Below are 23421 nucleotides of genomic sequence, written 5' to 3' on the forward strand. Positions count from 1 at the left end.
ATGATTTGCTCCCTTAAAGATCCTTCTGGAATGCACAACTGGTTACCTTTGAATAAATAATCTTCGTGCAACCTATAAGGTAAATTTCCAGCTTGCTATGAACCCTGCAAATCAGCTATTATCTTGCTGAAATAAGAATCAGAACTATACTGATTTTTAAGTTCTTCAAATCCTGTGACTTGAGTGCTCATAACTGATAACATTTTACATCGCCTACTCAAAGCATCAGCCACAGTATTAGACTGCCCAGATTTATATTTTAAAGAGAAGTTAAATTCATTGAGAAAAGAACTCCACTTAGCATGTTGACTACTAAGCTTTTTCTGCGAATGCAAATACCTTAAAGCTTGATGGTCAGAATAAACAGCAAACTCACGATAAGCCAAGTAGTGCTGCCAATGACGAATGGCCCTTACCAAAGCATAAAACTCTAAGTCATAAGTTGAATAACGTCGTCTAGAGTCTGTCAACTTTTCACTAAAAAACTCTATAGGCCTTCCATCTTGACTAAGAACTGCTCCAATTACTACATGTGAAGCATCACACTCAACAGCAAATAACTTCTCAAAATCTGGTTGTGCGAGAACTGGGGCTTCAGTCATCAAAGCTTTCACTCTTTCAAAGGCTTTTTGTGCAGAATGTGACCATTCAAATCCATCTTTCTTCAAAGATTCAGTTATAGGACTCATAATAGAACTAAAATTTCGAAAGAATCTCCTATAAAAAGATGCCAAACCATGAAAACTCCTTACTTCTTTGATAGATGTAGGTGCTGGCCACTCTGAAATTGCACAAATCTTCTCTGGATCTGGTTTCAAACCCTCTGCAGACACAATGAAACCAAGAAATACCACTTCTGGTTGCATAAAACTCCACTTTTTCAAGTTTATATAAAACTGCTCCTTTTGAAGAACTTCTAAAACTTGTCGTAAATGTTTTAAGTGCTTTTCCTTAGTGTGGCTATAGATCAAAATATCATCAAAGTAAACCACCACAAATGAATTTAAGAAGGGCTTGAGTACCTCTGCCATGACTCATGAATGTGCTTAGTGCATTTGAAAGGCCAAATGGCATCACCAACCATTCAAATAATCCATCCGGAGTTTTGAAAGTTGTTTTCCATTCATCTCCATCCCTCATTCTAATTTGATGGTATCCGCTCTTCAAATGGATCTTTGAAAACACTCTTGAACCAACTAATTGATCAAGCATCTCATCTAATCGAGGAATAGGAAAACGATACTTGATTGTAATTTTATTTATGGCACGGCTGTCCACACACATCCTCCATGAACCATCTTTCTTAGGAGCTAACAAAGCTGGGCAAGCACAAGGACTTTTACTTTCACGCACTAAACCTTTCTCCAACAACTCCTCAACCTGTCTTTGTACCTCAGCTCACTGCATAGGTGGCATTCTATATGCTGGCAGATCTGGTAATGCTGCGCCTGGTACCAAATCAATTGCATGTTGGATGCTTCGTAAAGGTGGTAGACTTTTCGGCAAATCCTCATTGAACAATTCTCCCAACTCCTTCAATAACTGCTGAATTTCTATTGGATATTGAGGAGATTTACCCATCTGATCACTTTTTAAATGCTTAGTTACAAAAGCATACATAATACCCATCTCACTACCTTCAGCTTCAAAATTTTCAGCAGATAAATACCCAGTGATCTTGCTGATCTTGTTGTTTGCTGATTTCTTAATCTCTTCTCTAAGAGGATATAAAGTATACCTCTTGTTATTCTTGTAGAAAGAATAGGTATTTGGCTTTGTCTTATGAACCATATCGTGATCATACAACCAAGGTCTACCAACAAGAATATGGCCAACATCCATTGGCACAACATAACATAGGGCCTCATCATCCAAGTTATCTCCCATAGTAAATTTCACCAAATATTGAGTAGTTACTGGTACTTCGTGTCCCTTCTTTAGCCACCCAATCTTGTAAGGATAAGGATGTTTGTTTGTAGGAAGCTTTAATTTTTTCACTGCCTCTTTTGAAATAATGTTTTCCATGCTTCCTCCATCAATGACAAGATCACACACTTTACCTTCACAAACAACTCGTGTGCGAAAAATACTTCGCCTCTTCCAATCTTCTGCTTCTTCATTTACTGTTGTTGTCATTACTCTTCGTACCACTAATGACTCACCTTGTGCAGGATAAACATCGATTTCCTCTACCTCCTCCTCATAATCATCATAAACAGGCTCTAACTCTTCCCCTAATTCTGTTAAGTTCACCCTTCGTTGTGGGCAAGCAAAAGAAGTGTGCCCCTTTTCCCCACAAGTAAAACATCGAATATGGGAATTGCTGCCTCCTTTATTTGTAGAAGAACCAGAACTGTTTTGTCCTCCATAAGGCATTATACCCTTGCCTTTATCATTCTTTTCAACATTGGTTGCACCTCTATTAGTTTTATTGATTGTGGCAGCCCCTTGATAATTTTGTTGGGATGTTGGGTAACCTCGTCTTGCTTCAGAATTATTTTGCCAATGGGTGCCATATAAAGGCTTTCTAGCACCATAGCGTAAAACCCGTTTTTCTGCTGATAGAGCATATTGACGAGCATCTTCAATGTTGTATAAACGAACTACTCCCATATCGTCTCTAATAAAATGATTTAAACCAGTAAGATAACGAGAAGTAATTTGTTCGTTACTCTCAGCTAACCCAACCCGAATTGATAAGTTATTGAATTCCGATGTATACTCTTCAACGGTCATGTTATTTTGCTTCAAACAATGAAACTTTTCATATAATTTCATAGTATAATCAGCAGGTAAAAATTGCTTTCGTAATTTGCTTTTCATGTGCTCTCAAGTGCTGATTTTAAGCTTACCTTGTCGTGCACGTTGCTCTTCAACTCTCTTCCACCACTGAAGTGCAGTACCCTTTAATTTCAACTTTACAAATAACACTTTTCGATTTTCTGCCATGGGTTTCCATTCAAAGTAATTTTCCAAACTAGCTTCCCAATCCAAATATTCTTCCGCATGAAATTTTTCATGAAAATCAGTTACTTTGATCCTGATTCCTCCACTGTTTAAATCAAGAGCATGTAATAACCGACCCTGCAATCCAACTCTTGCCGCTTATTTGCGGGTCCATCTTCATGAAAGGGGTTCTCGTTCTCAAATTCATCATCATCCTCGAGATCATGAATCTCAAGGGGGTTGTGGTCACCTTCCGGATTCTCCATTCAGGCTTCCACTGGTTCCTGACGTTGCAGGGCTTGCACAGCCCGGGTCAAATCATCAATCATTCTCCGCATCTCTGTCAACTCAACTTGTTGGGGTTGATTGCCTCTACCTCGACCTCTAGCTCGACCAACCATAATCTCCTAACTCAAATCCTTATAGGATAGTAAGATCGTTTGTTTTGATATCACTTGATGTAGCCGAAAGGTTTAGGGCAATTAGAACTCAACAATTAGGGCTAGAATAGGGTTGATTGTGTTGGAACAATAAAAAGATAATTGGGTTTACAAAGAAACCTCTTGAATAAATATTCAAAATAACAAAAAATGATAATAATAATCTTCTATCTAAGATNCCTTATAGGATAGTAAGATCGTTTGCTCTGATACCATTTGATGTAGCCGAAAGGTTTAGGGCAATTAGAACTCAACAATTAGGGCTAGAATAGGGTTGATTGTGTTGGAACAATAAAAAGATAATTGGGTTTTCAAAGAAACCTCTTGAATAAATATTCAAAATAACAAAAGATGATAATGATAATCTTCTACCTAAGATACTTATTTATAATAGTTAAGATAAATCCTAATCAAATAGTAATTCTAATCCTAAATAAAGACTTAAAGTACTAAAATTCTAATAAAGATAGGAAAAAGAATTTCAAACTAAATAAATAAAATAAAATCCTAAACTAACTAAAATACTAAATAAATTTTCATATGCGCCTGCATCAGGTTGTTTGACCAGGTTTTTCTGGTTTGAGTCAAATTTTGCCACATTATACTTGCAGAAAGTAACCAGATTCAGATCTGGGTTGAGTCTGTATTTGGGTTGTTAGATATCCTAAAATAGAATTGTATCTTATGTTATAGTGGAGTTAAAATCCTGCAGATTATTTTTTTCACATGGCCAAAAGAATTTGTTTAGATATAACCATGTTCTTCGAAGATTCTCACCCAAAATTTTAAATTAGCTCTGGTAAATGGGCCGGTGACTCTATCCTAGCTGATGTAAATGGATCCTATTATAAATCCTCGGCATTGAACAGTAACAGCAATAATAGCAGCTTCCCATTGAGCAAAAAAAAAAAAAAAATAGCAGTTTCCCGGCTTAATATGCCAAAAGGACATAATGCTCTACTTCAGAAAGTAGCTCTTGACAGTGATAAGATTTGAATACTGTACAGAATTGAAAATTTCTTTTCACAACAGTAGAAAACGCTAACTTAGGACCCAAAATATCAGTTGCTCCTCATCTGTAGGACAGTTACTTAAAAGCAAAGAGAACAGCCTGCAATCACCAAGCACTAGCATGGGAACAGCACCTGAAGGGATTGAAGGTGCTGCAGATTCACTCTTCAATATCCAAGCAGCCATTGCTTCAAAGCCTTTCTTGGAGTGGATCTGACCTTAGCTTTGAAACTCATAGACTGAAAATTGTTACTTCAAAGCTCAGAAAGGATAGTAACTTTTAGTACAAAAATTCTCCAAGTCAAAGAATGGTCCAAGATAAGGCATAAAAGACAAAAAGACAATTGGGTATGTAAATGATAAAAGTATGATTTCATCTGACAAAAAGTTCCTCTGCCACTTAATTGTCTAATATGACTGCTTAAAAGCAAGCATTACCCCACAAATTTGTATACATTTACAACCAATTCTTTGTATCACTAGAATGCTTTTGTCGATATGGAATGACATTTACCAAAGCCTAGTGTTCTTCGTCATAGTTGTAAATGAGGAAAACATTGTGAAGGGACTTTGAATTGAAATGTTCACAGCAATGGCCGAAAAAATTGCCATAGTTGCTACCTCTTCTCAGGATAAAAAAAAGAATGTTTAAATTAACTATTTGCTTTTATTGATTACTTCAAAACAATGTTTACAAAGTTGCTTAACTTCCTTGTAATGAACATCTTTACTTAAGTGCTTCAGCGTGTTTTCAAATTACAGGGACGTATACCTGGTGGGGCTCTGAAGCCAATTGATGTTGATGCTGACACAGCGTTTGATGTAACTGAGCATTATTGGTTCCCAATGCTGGCTGGTTTGTCTGATTTGACATCAGATTCAAGACCAGAGGTTAGGAGTTGTGCACTTGAAGTTTTGTTTGATTTGCTGAATGAAAGAGGTAGCAAGTTCTCAACACCATTTTGGGAGAGCATTTTCCATCGTGTATTGTTTCCCATATTTGATCATGTAAGACATGCTGGAAAGGAAAGCTTGATTTCTTCTGGAGATGAGTCGCTTCGTGAAAGCAGCATTCACTCGCTTCAGTTGCTGTGCAACCTTTTCAACACTTTTTACAAGGTATACGAGTTTAATAATGCGATTTTCTTTCCTTTTCTTTTAAATCCTCTTAACTAATATTCTCATGATTTGACATGAGAAGGGGGGGGGGGGGGTGGATTAGATTGTGACAGAAAACAGAATGTCATCTAAATTCTAAATGGTCCATATTATCTTGTGTTTGCACCAAGTTTCCTGACAATTATTGGTCTTCACACAGGAGGTGTGCTTTATGCTGCCACCACTCTTGAGTTTGCTGTTGGACTGTGCTAAAAAGACAGATCAGACGGTGGTTTCAATATCTCTTGGTGCATTGGTGCATCTGATAGAGGTTGGAGGACACCAGTTCAGTGAGAGTGACTGGGATATGTTGTTGAAGAGCATAAGGTTTGTATCCTTTCCAATTTTTTAATAATCAGAATTAAGGGATTTTGTAGTTGTAAGTCATGTATTTGTTTACTTTATTCTGATCACCAGAGATGCATCATATACAACACAACCACTTGAGCTACTCAATACGTTGGGACTAGAGAATCCAAAGAACCCCTCAATTTTAATTAGAGATTTAGAGGTTCAAACAGGTGGTGAAGGCTATCAGTTTGATGCTAGTGATAATGGGAAGATTTCACTGCTTGCTTCCCCAAGTGCTGGTAGTGATAGCAGCACTAGGAATTCTAATGCATCTTTTTCGCAATATCACAATCAAGAATCTGGGTTACAATCTAATCCAGATGGATCTGAAGGTTAGCTGTTGTGATTTTTTTTACCTTGCTATTTGCTTAAACTTTAGACAATTGGTAAGCTGTATGTTCACTAGCTAATATCATTCATATATCGGAATCAGTTTGCAGAATAATGTGCCAAACTGTTTACAAAGTTTAATTGTCCTCTGATATTATTCTGAAGTTATGTTTTCCTTCATACTATCAGCGAAGGGGCTGACCCTATTCTATGGTTTGAAAGAGCTCAATTCAGACATTCGAAATGTGTGTCCATTAGTAAACCTTAAGAATGTATACATCTTTATTCTTGTAGGTGTTCCCTCACCATCAGGTAGATCTCAGAAATCTGCTGAAGCTGGGAGTCTCCAACGAAGCCAGACAATAGGTCAAAGAATTATGGGGAATATGATGGACAACCTATTTCGCAGAAGTCTTACGTCAAAATCAAAGAGCCGTGCGTCAGAGATTTCAGTTCCATCTTCACCACCCAAGGTAAGCAATTCATTTCTGGTTGTGTCATAGGTGGTTAGCGATTCTTTGCTCTGGGTGTTTGATGTTCCCATATCTTTGGTGGATCAATCACCGGATAAGTTCTATTTATGGGTTTTTATTCATACCTTACATTCTATTATGGCTTTTTTCTTTTCATACCTTATGGAAGACAATGTAGAAGTTCTTGTTCCTGATGGTCACAGTCTTCACTCTCTACTGCTATTATACATTTTCTTATTGGGGTGGAGGACTACATCTAAATGCTTGCTTAATTATTTATTGCACTTGCTCTGTGTGTGTGTGTTGCACTCAGTTTATTTTATGTTTAAATATTTGCTTACAAGAAGCAAGTTTTATCATTTCAAACCCGCCAACGTTTTTTATTTGAGGATCAGATAAAAAAATGGCAGACGCTTGTCAAAAAATAAAAAATAGTCGATATGCCACATCCTCATTTATGGATGTAATGTGTTATTGACACTACATGCATTTTCTTCTCTATTCTTTTTTACTTCCCTCTCACTTTTTTTGATCTGATACTTTAGCTTCCTGAGGCTGTTGAGCCAGAAGCCAAAGATGAGGAGGAAAGTCCACTGATGGCAACTGTTAGGGGCAAGTGCATCACTCAATTGTTACTTCTTGGTGCTGTTGATAGCATTCAGGTTTGCATCTTCGGACCTTGGGTCATGTGGTATACTTCTGCAATTTTATCACCAACTAAAATGTGTCTGAATTGGCAGAAAAAATACTGGGATAATTTGAAAGCTGCACAGAAGATTGCCATAATGGACATTTTGTTATCCTTGTTAGAGTTTGCTGCTTCATATAATTCTTATTCTAATCTCAGAACACGTATGCACCATATTCCTGCTGAAAGGTGAGAAAAATCTGTTATACTAATTTCAATTTTTATCATCATCTTGTTTGTTTTGTTTGCTGCACTATTTTCATTTACTCTTGAGTTGGAAAAAGCTTGCCTACTAATAACTTCATATCTTGGCAGGCCCCCTTTAAATCTGATTCGCCAGGAGTTGGCAGGAACTTCAATATATCTGGATATCTTGCAAAAAACAACTTCAGGATTTAATGACAAAAATGGGCAACATCTAGAACCTAATGGTTCTCAGGACACTGATATTTCTTCAGACAACAATGGTTCAAGATTGGCTGTACAGTCTTTTACAGAAATGAAACTGGAAGGAATAGCAGAAGAAAAGTTGGTATCTTTCTGTGAACAGGTACTCAGGGATGCATCTGACCTTCAGTCTACGATAGGAGAAACTAGTAATGTGGATATTCATCGAGTTTTGGAGTTGCGCTCTCCAATCATCGTTAAGGTATAAAGTTTATTTACTCTCTCTCTCTTAAAAAAATTGAAAGTAAACACGATGTGCTTTGACTATTTTTGTCAAAGCAAAATGAGTAGTTGCTTGTTAGTTAAATATTGTGTGCCAACTATGCCCTGTCTATGTAGCAATCTAGGCTTTTGCTAAAATTATATTAGTGCAAGATAAAGGAAAGTCATGACTCGCTGGATAGTGTGTTTGATTTCACACATTTACTGAGAAAAAGAGTGCAGCTCAGTTCTTTTCTTTTTCTTTTCCCCACTTATATCAGGCCTGCCCTTTTTTTCTTCTTGCTGTCTCTGTTGGATATGGATTGAACTATTATTGCTTTGATTCATGAAGTGAATACCTCCTCACTCCCATTCTTTCGGTTGTCACATTATGTCATAAAATTGTTTCTAATGATCAGGTAGATTGCTTTAAGTTTTATTTCTAATGGCGATCACCTCATTCTTGGGAGTGGCAGTGAATGTCAACTTGATTATTTGCTCTTGTGACTTCTATTAGTTGCGATGCTAATCGAGAATTTCGGTTTGTTTTGCGCTTGCAGGTGCTTAAAGGCATGTGCTTCATGAACAATGTGATATTCAGGAAACACCTTCGGGAGTTCTATCCTTTGCTTACAAAACTTGTTTGCTGTGACCAGGTAAATCTCCCTTTCTCTTTGCCTGTGCCTTAGATCTCCTTTTAGATTTCTAATTGCAAGTTTGTATGTACTACAAGAATAGTTTTCAGTTTTGAGGCATTTTCTGTCTCATTAAGATTGCTGCCATCACTGCTGCTCCTGCAGAGTTGGCACAATTTTTGTATTGCCCAGTCACCATAATTATCAAGCATCCGACATAAAACCATTTGGCAATACATGGAAAAGCCCAACATGATACAGGCTTCAACTAGCTCAAAACTTAAGCAATGCTTTATAACATCCCATAATACTCTCTCATATGTCATATACAATCAGTTAATGGGTAACAAACAACTTGGACTTGTATACCTTCATTACCTTGTCATTTTTCTTTTAAATTTCCTTTTCAGCTCGTTTTATTATTTTGTTGATATGGCTCTTAAAATGTAGTCATAAAACCCTTATACCGCCAATTTTGCATCCTGAAAAGCACGGTCATGCTCTGGGCATTTATATTTGTAGCACTATCCCTTGCTAAAAAGTTTATTTTGACTTGGTGTAATTGATGAATATATTTCTCTGCCATCACTCTTCAAAATTTTATTCTAGGAGCAGATTTAACTAAATGTTGCAAGCGATTCTTTGCTAGTCTTGGCTAGATGTGGTCAAACATTTAAATAAAAAAAAATTATCAGCATGTCGTGTCCCATTTGGTGAGACTGCAGCCTCATCTATGTTTAGGTCATTTTCGCATGTAAAGCAGATAATCCACATAGCGCCATTTTCGTTCTTTAAATCTGTTGATAACGAATTGTATCTTTTATTTCTACAGATGGATGTCCGTGGAGCACTTGGTGATCTTTTTAGGGCACAATTGAAAGCTCTCCTACCATGAGAGTTGTAACGGCTATTTTGTTTGAGCTGCTTTCGAGGAATGATTTTCAGCGTTGCTGCACATTCCATAGCGTATCAATGTTATCCAAGTGAAAAGAAAAAAAAAGAGATGGTTGAAAATTGAAATATTTTCCTGTAATCTTCCATTCTTTTTTCCCCAGTAGTATAGAATTAATAGAGGGACTTGTTTTCGGATATGATCCCTGATTTTTATACCAGAGTTGCGAATATTCCTGTAACCATCTTTGTATCAAATTTTTTTTTGTGTTATAAGGAGAAACATCAATATTGATTTTCCCACAGCATCTTAAAGTTAGGCTCTTAGAGTTGGCGGATCGGTAGAAAAATATTGATAAAATTGGGAAACTCGTGTCAGTCGGCAGACAATTTTCGTAAATCCTTCGTGACCATGCATTCCAGTTCATCTAAGAAAATTTCCACTGACGGCAACTACTACTGTACAATTTGATCCTTGCTAGTTCTACTCGGACCAAGCAATATACACATTACTGGCAGGTAACATGGATACAGCTGGCGTGTTCAAGAATTGCCTGCTTTAGAAGTCTAAGTATGAGATTTTACAATCTGTTTCCCATAACCTTTTACGAGTTGGGTGGTGAGGTAAAGGAGTTCCTATTATCCAATAGGAAGAGAAAGCGAAACCTTGAATCAAAAGGTAGAACAGAGAAGCTTCGAGCGCCAAGGATCCTCCACTTATTACGTGATAAACAATCTCTAACCATGGAGGCTTGCTGTGGTGATAAGAATTTACAAATCCAATCGGGTAACAGTGAGTCTTCAACAACTCCTTTGGCAAACGAATGCAACAATTTAGGCACCAATAGTTTCCCTTTGTTACTTACACCAACAGATGCCTGAATGTAATCCTTCAGTGACCTTTTTAGCAACTCATTCACATTTCCAGGCTTGAAAATCCTCACCTGATTACAAAATGAGGACAATAGAAACACTCAATAAAACTGGAAACCAGTCATATCGATTAGAAATTTCATAATAGATTGGTAGATGAACTGCTTGCACAAAAAAAAAAAAAACCAAAGCTTTCTAGCAAAGTCAACTAATCAATTATTTCTCAATTTCCAACAATATTAGTGGATTCCTATGCTTTTGTAGTGAAAGATACTCAAAATACTGGAAGGGGGAATGAGAAGCAAATGAGATCTTACCGCAGGTGAAGAATGCAACCCACAACTTAAAGCAAAATATAGAAGAGGCTCAGGATGATCAATTGAATATTTCTGCTGCTCATCAGATGCCTTGAATTTATGAAGTGCAAGAAATCCAGCCTAACATGATTACAATGAGAAGGTATACATGTCATAGGATACTATCAATGAAAAATCAAATACAAAAAAGTGAAGAAGAAAATACCTCCTTGAAAATGAAATGAGGTATGGAAAAAATGGATTTCCTCTTTGGAGTAAAAAAATAAAGGAAATAGAAAGTAGGACTACATCCCAAAAAACTTAAAAAATCGATCAAAGAAGCCCTGGAAAGTCCATTATACAGAGCATCCTTTACTAAGCTAGTTTACCATCCTTCCAGAGATGCCATATGTTTAGGTACTGGTAAATGCACCTTTTTTTTTCTTTTTTGCATAACATCCTATATGGTGCATTTCCAGTCAAATTTTGGATAAACCTTTTTCTTTTTTTTTTTGCATAACATCCTATATGGTGCATTTCCAGTCAAATTTTGGATAAAGGATTAAGGTGCCTCAGCTTAGCTATATTGCATCATCAACAAATCTTTTTCAACGGGCCAGTAACTGCACATAAATGGAGAAGTTATACATACAATTTGTGGACGATAAGCAGCAGGATTCATCTTTAAAATGGTGCATTCTATGTCTGCTGCACTCACTGAAAGTCCTCCAACAATATAGGCAGCCTGCATGTCATCATGCCATGCTGTTAGCAATTGTTCAAAGCAGCATACATTGGGGAGGAGGGGGGGAGTGTGGAGGGATAACAGAAAAAATGACAGCAACAAACCTTCTGCATCAAGGAAAATAGTTTGATATCGTTTCTTGGAACTCCATATGCTAAATATGCCTGATAAAATAGAGATAAAAGAGATAAAAAATCAGAGATATTATTCAATGAAAGCATAGGAAGTAATATCTATTGATCTAGATGGCATGTAAAATGTGCAGGAAGGTCAGAAACTGAGGTCTGAGACCTTGTGTGCAATTCTTCCAGCCAAGACTCCCCATATTATGAAAAAATTCCCAACTTATCGTAGCTTAGTGTGTGCCTATATATATTGTCTAAATGTTTGTGAGAGACAGAGTGAGAGTAAATTGCATAGATGGGAAATGAGTAGAAGATTATTACATGCATGATCAAAGCATTATACAAGTTAACCCAAAATGCCAGCTTCTCACTGCAACTCATTTGAGATGGATTCACTCTCGCCAACTGCTCAACAAGTAATCTGTAGGCAAACAGAGAGGAAGAATAAAAGCAATAACTCGTCAGGCTCATTGCATAAAGCCTTTCTACTTAAGGCTTTATAATAAGATAGCTCCGAGAATTCCACTTCCCTACTCTAGAGCAGAGTGATTGGAGCCAATGGAAAGAAGATATAAAAAAAATGCCTTAATAAAGGAGTTAAATAGTTGACCTGAATCTTTCTAGAGCCATAGCGGCATATTCAAGCTCTTTCTTCCCAACAGACAACCATGAAACTTCAACTGCTGCGCTGTAGGCCCCAATACAACTTGTCCAGTCCACTTTGCTAGAGACTCCATATGGATCATATGCACCACCTCCGGAGGGACTTTTTACTAAGGAAGTTGCAATGGACGAGTCTGAGAAAGATTCCAAAAAGTTGGCAAGGTGGCAATGAGGCGAAGCTTGTGACACCAAATACTGGGCAGAAGAAAGCTTGGATGAATCTGCTAAGAAGATGAAAATATCTCTCATACGCAGGACCATTTCTTCAGATAGCTGATTGGGATGATGCCAAAGGTTCTCCACAAAATGATCTTTATCAATAACAGCCTGTGGTAGAGGCATGTCATCCATATTTTCTTCTGCTTCCTCTTCATTACAATGTCTTGCAATCTGAAACATAAAATAGACTGTTAATCAGTTTTCCTTTACCTCTGCAGGATAAGATAAAAAACTGACTAGAGTTATGTACAGCAGATGTAATATCCTAAACAAGTTGACATAAAAAAGCCAATGAGTAAATACAACATGATAACCAATTCTAACTATTTAAAAACCACAGCCCACAGGATCACCAGCATGACACTGAAGATATAGCTGAACGTACTGGTTCTGTTAAGTAAGCCAGAGAGCTATCAAAAACAGATGGTGCGGCACATGGCAAATGTTTAAAACGGTACTCAGCAAGACGTCGCTCATTCCTCTCCTGACTAAGCTGATATTGTAAAGAAACAAATTCTTGCTCAAGCTTTGATACTGTAATCTCTAGAACAGCTATGCTATCTAAAAGCTCCTGCACCTGAAATCCAAATTGAGGAGATTGAGAAAAGAATATAAAAATGAGCAACCATGCACAGGGAAACTGACCTTATCTGGAAGCTTGCTGGGAGAATTAGAAGAAGGTGAACCAGAGTGTTCGACGGCACTTGCCAGAGCTAAGTGCAAATCAGTCTCTTCCTGCAACTGCTGCTGCAACTTTTTAACCTGTATTATCCAAGTGGTAGCATGTGGCATGAGCATGAGATATCAATCCTGCACAGAGTTGGCAGTTACAGGCCCCCTAAGAAAAAAATTCGAAACTTGAATATCATGGCACTTCAATAATCATTCATTAGCACAATCGTTACTCTCTCTCTCTCTCTTAAAGAAGTAAAGAGCATCATCTTAGTAACAAAGCTCTCCTAATCACATCCATGTTAATCATGTTTCATTTTTCTCCCCTCACTCAAGTCTTCTGCAATTCCAATGCTCCTTTGCTTCCTTGCTGAATAAATCCAAATAAAGCTTCAATAAGCTTAAGATTTATGTTGATGACGAGTGTGGCGATGTAGACCAAAAAGAAAGTTCAATGGATTAAGGCACGATTATCTTGGCTCGGGTTTTGTTAAAAAAAGAGAAGCATGGAAAATGCTCCAGTATTCACTAATCATTGCCTATCCCTCGTCTCATGTTACTATAATTTGCAGTTCATACTTTTAATTGTCCGGCCTAGTACACTTCTATAGAAATATTCAGACTTGTGCGAGCTCAAGAAATCAGAAATGTCCGGAAAAAAAAAAGGAACTTTAAACAGTGGCAGGAGTTTTTATGAAGCAGAGAACCGCATGGCAATAACTTGGAAGAACTAAAAAGCCTCATGACCTTAATCCAAAGCTTAACATGCAATCTGCAACAAATTTTTTTAGCAGAGAAACGGTAGAAAAAAACAATCTAGAGAAATAAATCGATACGTCACTTGCAAAAGAAAAGGAAATATGCAGAGACATGGAATCCACGTACATCTTGTTCAAGCTGGTACTTATAATGGCACATCTGCTGACTTTTCCCTTGTCCACTCCTTTCCTGGGGCTTAGTATCCTGGGAACAACATGATTTCAAAATCTAAAAATCTTTAACAAGGCCAAATACATATACCATAATAAGTCCTTGCTCGCATAGTAAATAAAAACTCCCCAGATAACAATTTGCATTCTGAAATTTATAACCATAAAATTGGAAGTAGAGAATTAGCTTTGCAAATTACCTGCAACTCAGAACAAGAGTTACAAGGGTCGTCACCAGCTGAAAATGACCTGCTCCAAACCTTGCCACTTTTCCATTGCAAATATCTATTAATAGAGCTTGCCCTGCAAAACCATCCAGCACACTACATTTATCATTACAAAAACGGGAAAAAAAAAAGCATAAGCAGTATAAAAAGAAAAAGACCCACCAGTTGATTGGTAAAATAAAACCCCCATTATTACCACCATTGCAATTTTCATTCTCATTGGTGCTGTTAGTAATAGGACTTTGAGGATGGTGGTCTTCATCCAAAGCTTCTGCCTTTAGACAAAGCATCTCCAAAGAGAAACAAATGAACACCAGAGCCAGATGCAAGCAAAGCAATTAATTTAGGCTGAAGTCCACCATCATGTCTTCTTCTTGCACTGCTGACGTATGGGAATCTAATAACTCCACTCCACAAATAAAGCCTACCCTTTTACGAAAAAAAATAAAAAAAACAGCAAGGAATTATTTTCAGGTTCAAGAATGAACGAAAAGGGACAAACTACAAAGAGTCTAAGAGTGGAGGAGTACTAATGGGACGGGCGAAAGTGACCCCAGTTCAACAGTTGATGCGAATGTGTATCTATCATATGTCTCTCTCTCCTTTTCGAGCAGGAGTCTTCATTCACCGACAATACTCACATGCCTTTTCCTCTTTTCAGTGGTTTTTATGGTTTGTTTTTTTCTGTTTCCTCTCACTTTTAGTTCTTAACGATGTCGTTTCTTCAGCTATAGGATTGGCGCTTGCCCGCATCAGTTGTCAGAAAGATTTTGCAGGGGAATTTTTTATTTACTTTTATTTTTTTAACTTAAAGAAGTCACTCATAACAGTATAACCTGAACTTGTGCATTTCTAAATTTTTTTCTACTAAACTTTAACACATTCTTTTGTAGGTGTTACTAAAATTAGTCCATTATAACATTCGTTAATTCGGTAATCACGTTGTGGATTTTAAAATGAAATATTCATTTTATATATTAATGGACTTGAAATGAATTAGAATGAAATCCTAAAAATTTGAGAATGATTTACTTACTCAATTATTTTATTTATAATTTTTTTTAAATTTATTTAATAATTATATGTCATGTTAAAAAATATAAATTAAAAAAAAGGTAGAGAAGCAAGTAATAAAACTCTAGGGCTATAAATTGTTTATCAAACTCTATATTTTCCATTTTGCAAAAAAAGAGAACTCAAATGGATCCAATTTGAATGGCCCAAAACTGGGCCAGTTGGTCTTGGTCATGCAACTGTTCAGCCCAAACTCCCAGCTTAGATCCATTTCAGGCCTGAGACCATTATAAGAGCAGCTTAAGTACCAAACAAGAGTCTGGGCCAGGTCTTTTTCTTTTGGAATTGGAGCCGAATAATGGTCAAGGATTAATTGAACATAAAGCTACCCATCGTCAGGAATTTTATAGGGAAATCTTCCGAAACGAATAGCAAAGGAATATTAAACCAGTTGTTAACAAAAGCTGAATGATCAGAAAGCTTCTTTCCATGAATGGTGAAACTTTATAGACCAGACAAAGATCCTAGTTGGAAACTATGCATACATTCCTTCTATAAGGGTTATGCCGTTTGGCTTTATTGAGTAGCTACACGTAATGAACTCCAACATTTCACTCTATGCCTTTCTTAATTTACATATTCTCTGGCATATTAAAATAAGGGTTTTGGTTGATGATTCAAACTTGGGTTTTCCCTTGGAATCTTGTTCCTTGTTGAATCTTTATGTAATTCCTTCCCTTTCTTTTCCCTTTCGTAAAAGCACATTTTCTCCAACCTTATATGGCTCTAAACTTCAGACTGCTGCATATAGAAACGCATAAAAACAGACCTCCAAAGAAGCTGATCAAGACTCAGATAGAGATTCTTGTTTCTAAAAATGGGTCAAATTCGTTTGTTATGGTTCTTCTTTCTATGCCTGGTTGGTTGTGGAAGCTTGGCTAAGGGTGTCTTAGGCCTGGCTTGCAACTGGGGATTGCAATCAACACACCCGCTGCCACCTACCATAGTGGTCAAGCTCCTGAAAGACAATGGATTCAAGAAAGTGAAGCTGTTTGAAGCTGATCCTGGAGCACTCAAAGCCCTTGGAAGGTCTGGTATCGAGGTTATGGTTGGAATACCAAATGACATGTTGGCATCGCTTGCAAGTAGCGTCAGAAATGCTGAGGCTTGGGTGCAACAAAATGTTTCCAACTACATATCCAATTATGGAACTGATATAAGGTAACTCAACTTTCACCTTTCCAAAGTTAATTTGAGCTAAACTTTGCTGTCGAAAACGTTCCGTACCAAGTGTCCGAAAGCTTTTGACAGATTAGCTGAGTTCCAAAATTTTGAGTACTTTTAAGGTGCATTCACATTTAAGAATTCCAAATAATATATAAGACATGTAATTTTGAAAAAAGTGTCAATTGTTTTCATATGTTATATTGAGTTGTTTATTAAAGAACTCGATTGGGAGAAGCAAATCAAAATCACCTTGATAGTTTTAAGCAATTTAGCATAAAACAAAAACTGCTTTACAAGTTCGGACTTAAGTATGATATTTTTATTTGGAATAAAAGTTAATTTGCTTTTCATTTCACAAAAAAAAAAAATAATAATCGGGTTTGATGGATTCAATTGGATAAGATTTCTCCTTCTAACAAATACAATTATAATTGTCGATATAATAAGATGATTGGTCCAACGTTTTTTCCGTTAGAAAAGGATTCGACAATATTACAATATTCAGATTGTAACTGCCTTCGTTCACCTACATATAGAAGTTGAATTGATCTTTATGGTATATGTGATTAATTTCCAGGCACGTTGCTGTAGCCAATGAACCTTTCCTTCGGACCTACAAAGATATGTTCGTTCGTACAACATTTCCAGCCCTCCAAAATATTCAAGCAGCTATTATAAAAGCTGGGCTAGGCAAACAGGTGAAGGTAACCATACCACTGAATGCAGATGTCTACCAGACTGACAGCGGCCTACCCTCTGGCGGCAATTTTCGACCTGATATCTATGACCTGATGATTAAAATTATCAAATTCCTTCAAGACAACGGCGGCCCTCTCACCATCAACATCTACCCGTTTCTTAGTCTCCAAGCTGATCCCAATTTCCCTAAAGAATATGCCTTCTTCAACAACACTGCTAGCCCCCTTGTGGACGGTTCCATCGTTTACACCAATGTTTACGATGCCAACTTCGACACTCTCATTTCAGCACTCGAAAAGAACGGCTTCGGACAAATGCCTGTCATCATTGGAGAAGTTGGCTGGCCAACTGATTGTGACCCCAGTGCGAACGTAAACAACGCCCGCAGGTTCAACCAAGCCCTTCTCAACCGTATAATTCAAGGCCAAGGCAGCCCAAAACGCCGAACCCCTCCTGAGGTTTACTTGTTTTCACTCATTGATGAAGACAACAAGAGCGTTCTGCCTGGAAACTTTGAGAGGCATTGGGGTATTTTCAATTACGATGGAAGCATCAAATATCCATTGGATATAGGCAATGGAAGACCTATAGTCGCAGCCAAAGGCGTCAAGTATCTGGCCAGGCAATGGTGTGTATTGTCGCCGTCGGCGAGCATTTCAGACCCCAATGTGGCACAAAGCGTTAGCTATGCTTGCCAATACGCTGATTGCACGAGTCTTGGCTATGGATCCTCCTGTGGTAATCTGGATGTCAGAAACAATGCTTCTTATGCGTTTAATATGTATTATCAGACCATGAATCAAAGGAAAGATTCATGCTTTTTTAATAACTTATCTGTCATTACCACCGTGGATCCATCTCAAGCACCTTGTCGTTTCGAGATCATGATCGACATTGGGAAACATGAATTGGCTCGCTCCCATGGCAAATCTTCGGCTGCAAGAATCCCAAGCCTCATTTCGGCTCTGATGCTGGTGTTGGCATTTGTCATTTGTGGTGTTTATTGATTGAGCTCGTCATTGCCATTCAACCAGGCACTGATCATTTCTTTGCTTAGCTGAGTTAAAATTTTTCCTAGACCACATCGATTTAAATCATTTTACACTGTAAAATAACCATTTGTTCTATGAAATTATTGTTGAAATTTGATTACTTTCAAATTGACCTCTTCCAAATCTCAAACTCTGGGCCTACTGCAATAGGTCATCCGCTTGTTTAGGAACAATAAGCTCTACCCCTCTTAAGAAATAAATGAAATAGCCCAACTCAACTGCCAGTGTTTAACATGTTCTAGGCATCAAATGAGGCAATCAGCTTGCTTACGCTTCATTTTGATCAGCTGTATGTTTAACATATCGACGGCCCGACCTGAAAAATGTAAATCCAAAACCAATCTTCAGTCTCGGAGTGAGCCCAGGTATGACGCCATGGGACTGCCACTGTACTTGAACTGGGCTTCCTTCATCTCAAACTAGTTTAATGCTATAGACCCATCAAAGGACACTTTGAGTTGCCCAAAGTTGGGTTTTGTCTCTTTAAAAATACAATTCAATCAAACCAAAGAAGTGTTAATCAAGCACATACTTGCTTCCTTCATTTTTTGGTGAATATAAACAAGCAAAGCACACCACGTTTTTTCATTTTTAAAGCGTAGTTTATCAGCAACTTTCCTGTCAACTGTAATAATTGTTGATAATAAAACTCACAAAAAAATTGATTGTTCCAGTTTTTTCGTGTAATTAAAATTCCCATTCCCCGTAAAGAAATTTCTAATTTTTAAAGATGTTTCTAAGTAAGTTATTTATATTTGTTAAATATTTCAACTCAAAATTTATTATTTAATATGATATTCAAATCTCATAAATATTTGATTAAAAGTTTTAATTGTTAATCAAGCACATCCAAATGTCTCAAACACTCTTAGTTAAAACTCATATGTATTAAATATTCAATTATAATAAATTTAAAATCAAATTTTATATAAAAATAAATTAAAATTATTTCATAAAAAATAAAATTAAAAAATTTCAATAAATATTACACTATTTAGAACAAAAATTTACAAACCAACAAATAATATATAAAATTAAAATTTATTAAACACAATCTTATTTGAGTAGTGATAAGTTTATATATAAACTTATAGACGAGAAATAATTTTATTATTCAAGTTTAATTTAAATTTAATATTTTAATCTGATTAAGTAATATAAGATATTCGAATTAAGTAATTTGAATTTTACATTTTTTCTTTTGGTCCCAAAAATTTTCCCTCCCCTAAACCATTAATTAACTAGCAGTAAACCTTGTAATTAGCACATAACACAACCCTCGTTCTCCACTAATTACGATTCTCACAACCGACCCTGTGGTCCTATCCTTTTTGGCAAATTCTTTAGTAAACCTCTTTTACTATTGTCCCGGAAATTTTCTCCTTTTCCGCTAAAATTCAAGGAGGCTAAAACAAGAAGAAACGTGAGTTCCAAATCACAAATATGTTGTATTCTATTCTTAAATGAAATCCCTTGAATTTCTCCTTCTAATTTGTAGATATCCTTCAAAAATTCCTCTAATTTCAAACCATTTAAACATGAATATCCTATTATTATATTCTTTTTTTTTTTGGTTCCATTATAAGTTGGTTTGCCGCGCTACCTCTCCACTCTTTTTCTCCGTTACCCCCCAAATCAAAATCAACCTTTTTAGGGTTTCCATTTTTTTATTAATTAATCAATTTATCTAACCCGATTTCCTTTATTTTTTAATCTTTGTGCTGCAAAATCATCATATGTTCGGTGGCTTAATCTAATCTCTTACTTCTCATTTTATTTTTGTGAGACGTATTTTCTGGGGGAAAGCTGGAATGTGAAAAGCTTCGTTATGTTAAAGAAGCAAAGCAGCGGTGTTCGTTTCTTGTTCAATCAAATCTCTAGTTTTAACCGTGACGGAAAAGTTCGGTTCATGGCGATTTTAGCACGTAACGATTTGTTTTCAAAGCAACTCCACACGTTGCCGAGCGACCAACGCCGTTGCTTCCAGTTCCTCGGCAAACTTGATTCCCTTGAAAATCACAATGTCGGCCGCGGTTTCAAGTTTAACAGACCCGCCGCTGGCTTCAATTTGACTCTCAAAAGTTGTTTCCAGGATTCGCCTGGAACCTGGGATCAGAAGGCACGCGCCTTTGCTCCCCAGTTGGCGCGTCATTTAGAAATTATTAGCGATAATGAACCCCCCAAAATGGCGAAATCGACGACTGATACTGGTGGCGCGTGTCAAAGAGGGAAGCCTCTTGACTTTAATGACAAGCCTTTGCCTGAAAAGATTGCGGTCGCAGTCGATGTCGACGAAGGTGCAATGTCTTTTCCTGCAAATTCTTTGCCTTCCTTTTTTCTCTCTGGCAAATTTTAGGTTTTTTTTTTAAGGATTTTTTCCCTGTTTTCTGGTATAAGCAGTACTAGGAAACTTTGTGTCGGCTTTGAACAGATTTATAGCGGATCGTTATTCGTTGAATCGTTCAGTTTCAGAGTACCATGTTTACGAGTTTTTCAAGGTAAGTTTTTTTTTCATTTTTCATAAAATTTTTCAAATTTTCTGTTGCGAAGAGCAATGGAACCCAGCTAGCATAATTGCCATTTTTTGTTGGTATAAGGCAATTAGTGTTGAATTTTGATTCAGTGGAATTAAAGACGATCAGCACTTATTTTGCTAAGAGAGAAAGAAGGATTAAAGAAAAAATAGCTCTGCCCTGAGGACGGAAAGGCTGGCAAGGTCGCCAGGATGAAAAAAAAGCGGCATTCTAGTGCAACTAGGAAAAACTACGGGAGCAAAAGGCTCATTTTTGTTCGATGAAGATCTTTGATATGATTGTGTTGTTAGCTTTTAGCTATGTTTTTTTGGGTTTGTGGTCACCATTTTGCATGTTAATCGATTCTAAGTAAAAGCTTCTGCCCATTTGCACTACAAGTTATGTGGGTAATGAAGGTGCTTCCATGTTCAAATTACCATTTTTTTTTAAATGCATGTGCAAATTACACTAACATACTTGATAGTTTACACTGTGGGTTGGGGTCTTTACTCTTTAGTAGTTTTACTTATGTTGTTTGTGTAATTTTTGCTTTCTATAGTCAACTTTTGTGTGGAAGTTGTTTACGTTTCTTTAGTATGTATCTTAATGCGTCTTCTATTCTTGTTACAGATATGGAACTGTTCTCGTGATGAAGGTATTGCTAGACATACTGATTGATTCCTTTGTGGATAATTTATTAAATTCATGTGACAAAAAGCATTCAGTAATATGCTGCTACTGCTGTACTAAAATTCATCAAATTCTTTGAATAAAGTGTGCTAAAATTTGGTTGTTTCTTCTGGATGAAAGGTAATGGTTCATTTGCCTTCAGTGACTGCATAAAAGGTTGTCAACCTAGGTGGAGTCTTATGTGGGTTTGTTCTTTAATATTCCAATTTAAGTAAATATACAAAGTGGATCTAGATAAATCCATAATAGAAAGTGATTTAAGGGTCATTGAAAAAATGGAAAAGATATCAGATTTAATTCTAATATGTATCAATTGTAAATATTTGCACAAACTTATGAAGCGCCCTCTTAATGTGTTTTTTTTTGTTGCAAATGCTTTGATTGTTCCCTTAAAATAGAGTTCCAAATCTATCATGATATCTTTTTTATCATTTTGAGTTTGCTTTGGCCAAAGATTACTTCTGAAAATACTCTGTGTTACTTGTCTTGACAGCTGATATCCGTGTCCATGAGTTCTTCAAGACACCATATTTCAAGAAAGGTATTCACCCCATCCCAGGTGCTCAGGCGGCACTTCATAAGTTATCAAGACTTTGTAACCTGTCAGTTGTAACGTATGTATGCTTACTGTTCTTCCTTAATAATGTCTGTACTTCTGACCAGTGCACTAAGCAGTCTTTCATACATTTATGAGTAGTTCTCGGCAGAATGTGATTAAGGAGCATACAATTGAGTGGTTAGAGAGGCACTTTCCTGGACTTTTCCGGGAGATTCACTTTGGCAACCATTTTGCTCTTGATGGCGAGTCTAGACCTAAGTCAGAAATATGTCGGTATGCCCATAAGCCCTTAGGCCTTAATATTGCCTTGTGATGCTTAATATTTTACTTTTTTTTTCATTTATTAATCCCTTTTAATAATTTCAAGTGCAATTATTTCTCTATTTTTATGATGCAAGTATACCAGCTTCTATTTGAGATAATTGCGTTGATGAGCTTATTTATTCCTTGGAGAAATTTACTGCAGACAAATTTTTCTTGATGAGTTGTTTCTCTTGCAGGCTGTTAGGAGCCAAGATTCTGATTGATGATAACCCAAGATATGCTGTTGAGTGTGCCCAAGTTGGAATCAGAGTTCTGCTTTTTGATTATGAGAACTCATATCCTTGGTCTAAGACAGAGTCAATTGATCAGCATCCTTTGGTGACTAGAGTACATAATTGGGAAGAAGTGGAGCAACAGATAGTGTCTTGGATTCTTAGTTCTTCTATTCTGTAAGATGGACTCTATAGAGACTCCCACTTGATATACCTTAAACATTTGATAGTGCTGAAAAATTCAGGCGTATTATTGATTTGGATGAATCAACCACAAGGAGACCAGCCAACGTAGGGTCATGGGGTCTGCATTGACTTTGCGGACAAAGCTGGAAAAAATATGGATGAAATAAAGCATTTCATCTTGATTTGCACGATGCAGGAAAAGCAGTTGTCAAATCGGTAAAACATCAATGTAATTGGAAGTTCATTACTTCTGGAGGTTACTTCATGATTGTAATCCAAGAAGCAACAGTTTGTTTTTAGCTATGCTTTATCCTGTCCAGTTTGAGTCAGGGAGAAAGCCACACTAGGCAAAGGAGTTGCAGATTTTTCAGTAGCTCAAGTATTTGCAGTGGCCAGCCTGTGGTAGTGTCTAGTTTTCTGCATTGTTTGTACTCGATCCTGATAATTTCCCGTTTAATCAGGCCAGAATTCTGATGTAGGAGAAGTAATGGACATGCGTATATTAAGGTTGGAGTTGAAGTTGTCATTGACATTGCATTCAGTTGGAATGCTGATTGAAATTGTCATTTAATAGTAGTTTAACTTAAAGCGAATCTTTAACTAAACAACTTTACGTGGTAAAGTA

At 36.8% G+C, this 23421-nt stretch overlaps 4 protein-coding genes across 6 annotated transcripts in view; 3 read left to right on the plus strand and 1 right to left on the minus strand.

Moving 5' to 3' along the window:
• LOC18588191 (brefeldin A-inhibited guanine nucleotide-exchange protein 5) overlaps positions 1-9870 on the plus strand; it is a 20172-nt gene extending 10302 nt beyond the window's left edge. For both annotated transcript variants that reach the window (XM_007012429.2, XM_018127303.1), the window contains 9 exons: positions 5160-5516; positions 5716-5882; positions 5973-6238; positions 6531-6709; positions 7255-7371; positions 7450-7586; positions 7713-8046; positions 8606-8701; positions 9513-9870. In XM_007012429.2, coding sequence (XP_007012491.2) covers positions 5160-5516; positions 5716-5882; positions 5973-6238; positions 6531-6709; positions 7255-7371; positions 7450-7586; positions 7713-8046; positions 8606-8701; positions 9513-9575 — 1716 coding nt within the window. In that variant the 3' untranslated portion in view covers positions 9576-9870. The remainder of the gene's footprint in view (positions 1-5159; positions 5517-5715; positions 5883-5972; positions 6239-6530; positions 6710-7254; positions 7372-7449; positions 7587-7712; positions 8047-8605; positions 8702-9512) is intronic.
• Positions 9962-14834, minus strand: LOC18588192. 2 transcript variants are annotated; one of them, XM_007012432.2, is made up of 11 exons: positions 14483-14834; positions 14294-14396; positions 14050-14127; positions 13138-13254; positions 12878-13069; positions 12221-12663; positions 11932-12031; positions 11590-11649; positions 11393-11485; positions 10762-10881; positions 9962-10515 (listed from the first exon to the last, which is right to left on the minus strand). In XM_007012432.2, exons 1-11 carry the CDS (start codon positions 14608-14610, stop codon positions 10177-10179), a joined length of 1773 nt encoding a protein of 590 aa, XP_007012494.2. In that variant the 5' UTR covers positions 14611-14834; the 3' UTR covers positions 9962-10176. The 2 variants fall into 2 exon arrangements, with proteins under 2 accessions (XP_007012494.2, XP_017982793.1); XM_018127304.1 differs by lacking the exons at positions 14294-14396; positions 14483-14834 and having other exon boundaries at positions 13138-13302.
• On the plus strand, positions 16159-18412 carry LOC18588193 (glucan endo-1,3-beta-glucosidase 5). The gene is made up of 2 exons (XM_007012435.2): positions 16159-16555; positions 17139-18412. The coding sequence occupies exons 1-2, from the start codon at positions 16212-16214 to the stop codon at positions 18265-18267; spliced, it is 1473 nt and encodes a 490-aa protein (XP_007012497.2). The 5' UTR covers positions 16159-16211; the 3' UTR covers positions 18268-18412.
• LOC18588194 lies at positions 19706-23384 on the plus strand. Its single transcript, XM_007012436.2, has 6 exons — positions 19706-20609; positions 20713-20810; positions 21456-21480; positions 22009-22129; positions 22213-22347; positions 22575-23384. Exons 1-6 carry the CDS (start codon positions 20141-20143, stop codon positions 22789-22791), a joined length of 1065 nt encoding a protein of 354 aa, XP_007012498.2. The 5' UTR covers positions 19706-20140; the 3' UTR covers positions 22792-23384.

The sequence above is a fragment of the Theobroma cacao genome, chromosome 9, assembly GCF_000208745.1.
Source record: "Theobroma cacao cultivar B97-61/B2 chromosome 9, Criollo_cocoa_genome_V2, whole genome shotgun sequence".
NCBI classification, from domain to species: domain Eukaryota; kingdom Viridiplantae; phylum Streptophyta; class Magnoliopsida; order Malvales; family Malvaceae; genus Theobroma; species Theobroma cacao.